This window comes from Syngnathus typhle, linkage group LG2 (assembly GCF_033458585.1).
Source record: "Syngnathus typhle isolate RoL2023-S1 ecotype Sweden linkage group LG2, RoL_Styp_1.0, whole genome shotgun sequence".
Classification (NCBI taxonomy): Eukaryota; Metazoa; Chordata; class Actinopteri; order Syngnathiformes; family Syngnathidae; genus Syngnathus; species Syngnathus typhle.
Window position 1 is genome coordinate 8,374,908 of NC_083739.1, and position 9,362 is coordinate 8,384,269.

The 9,362-nt window shown below is 40.7% G+C and overlaps 1 protein-coding gene across 1 annotated transcript in view; it reads left to right on the plus strand.

Annotated features, from left to right (window-relative positions):
* The window catches only part of b4galt5 (UDP-Gal:betaGlcNAc beta 1,4- galactosyltransferase, polypeptide 5), a 29,583-nt gene extending 21,181 nt beyond the window's left edge, over nt 1-8,402 (plus strand). Inside the window, exons 4-9 of the mRNA XM_061265463.1 lie at nt 145-272; nt 883-999; nt 1,478-1,665; nt 1,768-1,890; nt 2,260-2,361; nt 3,471-8,402. Of these exons, the coding sequence (XP_061121447.1) occupies nt 145-272; nt 883-999; nt 1,478-1,665; nt 1,768-1,890; nt 2,260-2,361; nt 3,471-3,618 (806 nt within the window). The 3' untranslated portion in view covers nt 3,619-8,402. The remainder of the gene's footprint in view (nt 1-144; nt 273-882; nt 1,000-1,477; nt 1,666-1,767; nt 1,891-2,259; nt 2,362-3,470) is intronic.
* Nucleotides 8,403-9,362: the final 960 nt, after the last annotated feature.

Here is a 9,362-nt window from a genome sequence, read left to right on the forward strand (position 1 = left end):
TTCAATCACTTTGCTCTCACTCCTTCCTACGTGCTCATTCACTAACCACCTTTTGTAATCATTAACGTTTTTCGTTTTTCTTTCCACTGTTTCATATTATACAAAACGTTTTTTTGTTTGTTTGTTTTTTGCCTGCAAACACAGAGGGTAGGTTAGAGGTGAATATGACTGAAGTGTCACTGGAGGATGTGGAGAGATCACTGCTGCAAGAAGAAAGAACTTTGGCCTCAGGAGGCCACTGGAAGCCCAAAGACTGTTTACCTCGCTGGAAGGTATGTCACCACACTCTGCGGGGGAGCATTCACCAAAATGCATGCATAAAATAGTCGGCCCTTGATGAGCACACTTGATTTTCTCTGAATGATAATTTCATCTGAAGCCAAACAAGTTGACATGCAGAAGAATGACATGTGCGTGTGAATATTTTTTGTTCATCCCCGTCATCGGTTTCTCTGCGATTTCTCGATCAATCAGTTTTCTCGTTGCTTTAGTGGGTTTTTCCATTGATGAAACAAAGAGGTCTACTATTTGCTTGTAACCAGCAATCCTGCATGCCATACGTCTGTTCTATTCATTAATTTGCCCCGAGCGTGTACGAAAAACAAATCTTTACATTCACTCTCCAATTGAACAAGCTTGGCTCTCTCAACTAACAAGCCAACAAGTGCTTTTTGTTCATGTGGCTTTTGTTTGCTTTATATTCATTTTCAAAGGAAGCTCAAAATGCAGTTCTAAATAGTACCTACCTGCAAACCCATGTCCAAACAATAACGCAGTTTTCGACCGAGACTGCCTTGCTTCATATGCACAAATGAGATTTCAAATGTTTCTCTTGTTGCAAGCACACCTGCATGTTAAGTCATGTCTCTTTGGTTGCCTTAGGTGGCAATCCTAGTCCCATTCAGGAACCGACACGAGCACCTTCCTATCCTCCTGAGACATCTGGTGCCAGTGCTGCAGAAACAGAGGCTCCAGTTTGGATTTTATGTCATAGAGCAGGTATTTTTCAGCTTTACTACCAAACATTTAGCAATGCGATAAGACTTCTCAAAATGATGCATACTTTGCCTAATGACACAGAGGAATTTGAAAATTGGAAGATCGATTCTGGAGAAATTTTGTTTTTAGAAAAATAATGGCCTTTCCTATAGTGTTATATCGCTCTATCAAATTTGGTCCAAATTGCCTTCAATATAGAGTAAAAGAGTTTAACCTAATTACTTGTCATCATTGACCATCTTCTCATCAACCTTTTGTCATGCTAGTTACGGCGGCATACACAAGAAGCCCGCCAACCTGTTTTCTGGGTTCAGTCATTTGACCTTTATGGCTAAATGCATTTTGTGGGGGATTTCAAAGGCCTTCATTTAAATTTCACGAGGATGACAGCCACTAGTCAGGTTGCTATAAATCCTCCCACAATGACCATGCACATATGCTCCTTGGCCACTTAAATATTTAACAATCCCCCATTCAGGCCGGCACAGAGCCCTTCAACCGAGCCATGTTGTTCAATGTGGGCTACAAGGAGGCCATGAAGGATCTGGACTGGGACTGTCTGGTCTTCCATGATGTGGACCACCTCATGGAGAATGACAGGAACTACTATGGCTGCACAGACATGCCCAGACACTTTGCGGTCAAGCTTGACAAGTACTCATACATGTGAGTCCCAGATACGGTCTCCTCAGGGGGGGGGTGGGGGTCTCGAGTAAGTGCGGCTCATGTTTGATACTCATTTAATATACGTTTAATTGTTCCTCAAAGGCTTCCGTATAATGAGTTCTTTGGCGGTGTGAGCGGCCTGAGAGTGGGACAGTTCAATAAGATTAATGGATTTCCTAATGCGTTCTGGGGCTGGGGAGGAGAGGATGATGACCTTTGGAACAGGTAAGAACAGAGAGACACACAGACCATGTCCTATCAGAGTCTACAATTGCGGCAACCTGTCAATCTAAAATTAAGTATGTCCAAGAGCTGAACGTACCACCTAATCTGCTTATGGAGTGTTTTTTTTTTTTTCCTCCTCTCCATTTACCTTTGTCACACAGATTTGTCTTTCCACTGGCTTTGATCAGATGTAGCTGTACACACACAGCGCTGGTCTTTTATCACCGATTTCAATCGTGTACTCTACTTGTTTGTCTGTATTATGTTTCAAGCTGCGTGCATAGTCTTGACAGGCATACTATGAACATATGGTAATTAGTGTCACCAACGGAGCATTTATGCATCAATGAGCACCAAATGTGTTTGTAGAGTGCTGTTTGCCAATTACACCGTAAGCAGACCACACGGAGATCTGGGGCGGTACATGTCCATTCCACACCACCATCGCGGAGAGGTCCAGTTCCTGGGGAGGTCAGTGCCGTTGCATGCTAAACTCTGGCATGGTACCCTCTAATTGGAACGAAGCTTAGGCTCATGTGAGCCAGTCACATGAGAAGCCCGAGCAATGACTTGAAGGGAATTCCAACTTGTCGGTTCAAGACTTTGCATGTGACATATTTCAAATCGCTCGGGACAGTCATCCTCACTGGGAAATTTCAAGTTGCATTCATTTCATTCAAATTGTTTGTAAATGTTATTTGTCCACCAATCCGTTTTACCCTAGCAATACATTGCCTTGAAATATGAGTTTAATTCGGTCCATACACTACACTAATATCTCAGATCATCTTTCTCCATTGAAATGAATGGAAATGCCATTAATCCGTTCCAACCCACCCCGAAAAAACGTTTTTTAAAAGGGGAAGTAAACCCCCCCTTTTTTTTTCTTCAAGAATACAATAAAATAATAAAACTGCACGTAAGAAATAAACTTAATGCAATCTTCTTCAGTTTATGCATCATGATTAATTTATTGACGCTCCTTATGGTGTGCACGACTTGGCCACCGAGGGCCAGTATAATACAGTCATTCCACCACAAACCAAGAAGAGCTTCACCACTGCTGTAAGTACCTCAGTAAGCTATATAAACTTTAGTTTATTTTTTCATACAATAAAGAATATTTGCCCCCCCATTCTTTTCTCTCTAGCACGTCAGTGTTTTATAATAATAATAATATTTACAAGTAATATAATCATATTTATTAATATAATTGTAATATATTTATGGTGAGGTTTAGTCGCAGGTGGAATGTTTTTTCTGAATCATAGCTATAAATTACAATGCATGGCAGAATCTGTATTGCACAAACTTTTATAAGTCAAACTCAAAAGCAAAAAAAAAAAAAGGAATTATCTCAAGGTGTGCTGGAACAAAAGTCGACATTTCTGGAAATCATTTTCGAAAATATCTTCAGGGACACATAAAGCCATTTCAAAGTTGTCTAGTGAGATTTTGTCAAATGACAGCCCCTACCTCGAAAATCTTGGGTCGCTGGTGTTTCAAGGCGTCGCTATAGTAGTCGAAGAAAAATATATTGAAACCCACCAACCTGATCAATTGTCTGATTGCTCTCGCAGGTATAGTCTTCTTCGCCATTCAAAGGAGAGGCAGAAAGTGGATGGCCTGAACAACTTAAACTACTCCCCCCTAGTGTCCAAGAGGCCTCTTTACACCAACATCACGGTCAGCTTGAGCAGAAATCTTGCACCTGTAGCCGACTACTGATGTAGGCAGAGCTGGACTGAGAACCACCCGGGAATCAAAAGTCTTCTGGGACATCAGCCATATCTCACCAGTTGCGGCACTGCTGAAAAGTCTTTTAGTTTGTTCGTGCTTTGTTTCTTTTGTGGGTATGCAAAAAAGAAAAAAAATACGAAGACTCAAAATACGCATTGGCTAAATCATACAAGAAAATAAGGATAAACGCTGCACTTGTTTGTGCCACAGTCTACCACTTCACTCATCTGGGATTATCTAGTCTTCAGTGTCCACATGCCTTTTGCACCATTTTGGCCTTCAACACCCATCAAGTCATTAATTTCCTTCATTGAATCTGCGATTAACTCATCCCTGCACTTCAGTTTACATTAGTTCTATAAAGTAGGCCATGAGACACACTTGCCACTCTTGCACGTGCGCAGCAGTTTGACTTAAAACGTGATGACGTGGTCTATTATTTTGCTTTTGCACTTCTTACTCCTTACATGAATGCAGTAGTCCTGTGAAAACATTTGCATGCACAAACACACACACACACACACATATGCGAGCGCGCGTTCACACACACACATACACACACCTCTTACCACATGGAAGCTTGCAGCTGGTTCTGCAAAAGATATGCCAAAATCTACCAATGAAGAGAACTATGAAGTGTTTTCAATCATCTATACGTGAGATAGTTTACGCTAAATTTAGAGTATATAAATACCTTGCTAATTTCTTACAGCTATATTTTACCCTGTGAACGTACCATTTGAAGACTGTGATATTTGTGTTTGCGTTGTCGCTTTGGGTGTACGTGGCTGCCAGCGAGGGAGTGGCTGTAGGTGGGAAAGCGTCGCTTGTCCTGTTAGCAATAAGCTGTAATATCACAGAGATGACTTTGGACCCGATTGCCTCATGATACAGATGCAATAGCCCGGGTGCTAGCGTATACTCGCATTGGACTACGGAGGCGGAAAGACTGCGTATGCAAAGGTTGCGGTCAGCGCACCTTTGGCTAAGTCAACACGCCACCCGATGGAAAAAGGGCGTCTTCTCAGAACCTCTGCATGACCGCGTGCTTGTCTGGGAGTGTGTTAGCGAGCGAGAGCCTATGCAAATGGCTCGGATGGATCAAGTTGTCGTGACATCAGAGTCGGAGTGACAGGATTGTCTTCAGACCCCATTTTGTTTGCCGGGCGTAATCACAGGCGTTTTTTCTTTGTGATCGCCTCAGTTTTCACGATCTAACTAGATCACACTTGATTGCTGTCACTGTCCAGATGGTGTTTACAGAAGCTTTTGATTTATTTGTCTGATTGCATAGTCCCCCCCCCACTGTAAAATTTAGTAATGTATTGATGCCTGCCTTCAGTAATATTATTTTAAAAGTAAAGTCCTCTTTCGTGCAGATCTGAATATTTAAGGCATCAGCTTGTATACCGTCGATGACCAACCCTGTCAGGTTGTGTTGTCGAGCAGCTTGCGAGTCGAACATCCCTGATGTTCTACGAGTACACAGCTGTCAAGTAATTGCCCTTTTTTTATTTAAGTGTGCTCTGAATCGACCATCTCAATCTAAACATTAAAAAAAAAAAACCACACACACACACGCACAGATACGCTCTCACTGGCTGCCGTCTCGTCACGAAGCTACTCCATTTCACTCATATCACCTTGTATGCATTTAAGATGTATGTGGGTTATTTTGTGGGAGGAGGGTGGGCGATGAATTATTGTTGTTCCCACAGTGAGGCTGGACCTCTTTTTATTTATTTGATCCCTTATGGATTATTTTCTGTAATTGTTTTTGTTATTCTAATTTCTGCCGTTTGATGTGTGCTGATTATGACAAGATGTATGACAGGCCGTGTTAGACGCACTGAATCTTGTAGTCATGTGTATTTGTGTGGGGGTTGTGTGGTTCGGATCCTGTGTTTAAACCTGGGAGCAGCTTTATTTCATCCAGACGCAAGGTCTGACCAAGTCGACCGGGACCCGTTTAAGATGGTGTGTGTTGATTTGTTCAGCAGACACGTCTGAGGACGCCATTTTGTGTGACAACCGCTGGAAGAGCAAGAAAGCCAATTACGTGTAAGCTCCTCATGGCTTTCATTGAGCACCTCCTTTTAGAGTGTTAATGGCGCTGACCTGCTTGATAGCTTCTCTCTCAGAAGTTCCCCATGCGCTCTTTCGAAACTATTCCAAGAACATGGATGGGGCTTCAATTTCCAACAGTCAGATCATTCCTATTAACTAATCCCAGTTGTAAAACTACAACTCTTCCTTCATCTAAAAATGAAGGGAAAAAAAAAATCTATTTGGCAGTTCAGTCAGATTTCACACAGGAAATAATATCATCTCTCGAGTAAGTAAATATCTTCTGCGGTATATCCTAAAACAATGTGAAATGATAAATCAAAATGACTCATGAAGTGGCTGAATGAACTTTTCAACGGGTTGAATGTTTACAACGAGAAAGCTTGTCCTTTATTGGATTGTCGTGTTACTCGTTTTCTTTATGAAACTTCAACTGATGGCAAGGAGCATTCGTCAATATCAAGCTTTAATTAACTACTCAAAACAATAACAAGGCTCCCTGGAAAAGTTGGGGCAAAACTAATGGCATAACATCCTGTCAAAAATCAGGCCTTCAAAACAAAGTGCGACAGTTTAAGATGTTTCACCATGCTTAATTCGGCCCTTTGGTGGTGTATTTATTCTATTCTGTGCTTGTCTTTTTTTTTTAGCACGACTGTTCCTTAATGTTGCTCAAGAAAATGTGGTTCGACTGTATTTTTATTTTGAAAGTCTGGCTTTTGACAGGACATGTTTTCTAGATTTTGGAGAGCGGACCATGAAGGTTAATGCTACTGATTTGTTACTGAAACCTTACTTGGTGGAATACGCCTTGCTGTCAAATAACCCACACAACTTAACTTAATGAGTAGAAAATGGTCAAAAATACTTAACATATACCAGGACATAGGAAAACCGAGTTTTCACTGTGCTTGCTTGTTTTTGGGCAACATGTGGAAATGTGTCTTCTACTGTATTCAACCATCAAGAGATTGTTTGTTTTGATTCAGCGTCGTATTTACCTCCGAACCAAACTATGAAGAGATGCTCAGTGGCAGTCGTGGATAGTCACAGAATTTGTGTAAAGGACAAAAGCTTCTTCATGCGTGTTTGAGTGAAATGGTGGAACCCTCCAGAGGTGGAACTGCACTCTTACTAGAGTTGAGATTTTGTAGTTTTCTTTTCCTGCACTGATAATGATTTATAGGGGCCTGGTAGTGAAATTCGGCAGGTTCTTTATTTTCTTGACACTTATACATGAAACACTGTATATGTTTTACTTTATCATTGATTTAAATTAAAAGCTCAATGGACATATAGAAAGAACCAAATGGTTAAGGTTAGGAGCATTCACATGAGGATTTGACACGGATGGTGCTCGCTATATGAAGAGACCTGATTTGTCAGTGTAAAGTCAGTATTGGGCTTCATTTTCGATTATGTAGAACAAGCAGCTTCATCTGCCTGCTGATGAATTAAAAATGTTTTTTTTTTTTCCTCCTATGACTCTCATGCTTTTGTCCAAAACAGGAAATTGATTGTTTTTCAGTTGGTGATAGGAGCATGCTGGCCAGTCAAGTACCTCTTCTTTTATTTTTTTTCATTCTTCTCATATATATATATATATATATATATATATATATATATATATATATATATATATATATATATATATATATATATATATATATTGTAACTGGTCTCAGTTCAGGCAGACGGAGCCTGCTGCTCATGATACCATAACCTCACCTGTTCTGATCCATTCTATGCTGGTTTAAATGAAGGAACCATACTTGGGCATCTGATAAAACTGGCAGCCTTAAAAGCTTCTTAATTTATTGCAGTGTTTTTCACTCAATTTTTTTTTTTTTTTTTTTTTTTTTTTTTTTTTACAAGCAAAATATTTAAATTTCGATAAGTGCATATCAAGTTATCCATTGTAAATATTGTTGTGTGTAGTGTTTTAGAAAATCTATAAGGTCTTAAATTTACTACAGATGGTAGCATAAAGAACAAGGATTTGGAGTGGGTTTGGCTGGTACGGGTGCCATTCAAGTGAAGCTTACATAGTGACTACATCAATGTCTTTGCATCTCTGCTTCCCAGCACATCCCTTTTTTTTTTTTAACCTCAAAAAAAGTTCAGTATCCTCTCCTCCCCAAATTTTGATTCCTCTCACATTTGCAGATGTGTTCTACATTCAAGTGGCCTCCCTCACTTAAGATGCTGGTATTGACGTAATGTGTCACGGCAGAAGTGGGCACCTGCCTTTGTATTTTCTTTCTGCTCGTGACATCTCCAAGGGTGACGGCAGTTGGAGTGTAAATGTGTGGGCGTCACTGTAAGGCTGCAAAGACGTCTGCCAAAAACACCATGTGCTTTAAATGCGACAAAAATACTGGCACCCAAACCAGCGACGCAATCTGCTCCAAAATATCCAAGGATTCATTTTCTATGAATTTGAACCAATAATGACAAGAAACAGACTCCACTGAATTATTAATGAGTAAATTATTGACTTGATATTGTCCCTGACTGTAAAGCGGGACATGGTCCCTGAATTAGAGTCACTTTAAACCACTTGTCAAAAGTTGATGTCAGCCTTACGTGGATCTGTTTGTGTATTGGCATATTTATCTTTTGATTATAGAAATTTGTATGATGGGGATTTTCTTTTATACCATCGTTATTGTCGAAGTACACCAATAAAAAAAACTTGTAAAGATGCAGCGGCTCTGTCTTTATGTTCCGCACCGCTCATCGTTTACTGGCAAGGGCCGAGGCACCCCGATGTGGTTGGTGACTCCATTTTTAAGTACCGTAATTTTCGGACTATAAATAGCACCGGACACCGGAGTATAAGTCGCACCAGCCATAAAATGCCCAAAAAAGTGAAAAAAAACCATATATATGTATATAAGTCGCTCCTGAGTATAAGTCGCACCCCCACCCAAACGATGAAAAAAAACGCGATTTATAGTCCGAAAATTACGGTATTCCTCATATTTTGGTTACTTTTCACAGCAAACGTGAGCATGTACGCTGGTTGGCCACTGAAGAGTTTACATTGGGGCTTAAGCAAATCACAGGCCATACAGTAAAAGGGCTCAATTGTTAGTCTTGGCTAGTGACAAGTTCAAGTCTGGTTGCTGCTCTAAAATGACCTTGTTTGGATTTTAATGTTATTTCTCTGAAGGAGCCTGAAAACTAAAAGCCTGTAGTGCAACAAGCAGAGAGAAAGATCTAGTAGTCCATTGGGGGGATCAAACTACACAGAATATAGCCATGACTGCTTCCCTCTTTCTTTTCCTTCTCATTTAGTCTACCCGACAACATATCCCACTCATTGGAAACTTGACATTTGCGAAAATCATCCAGTGCATGCCCAAGATTGATGCAGGGTAGCTGGAGTATCCACATTAATGGTGTCCTGGCAATAAAACTCTTTGGTATGCTGAGACCACTGCCACTTGGCCATCACTCACGCACGCAGGCGAGCTTTTCAACTCTCTTGGCATGTATCTTTATTATGGCTGTGCAAGAAATGGTGGTGATATGAATGATTCAAGTGAGCATGTAAAAGCGATCAGTGAATCATACATTTCTAACGGGAATCAACAAAGGGGCCTCAGTCAACTTCAGCCCTGGAAAGACCACCTCCCTAATAAGCCCAGCTCGGCACCTTA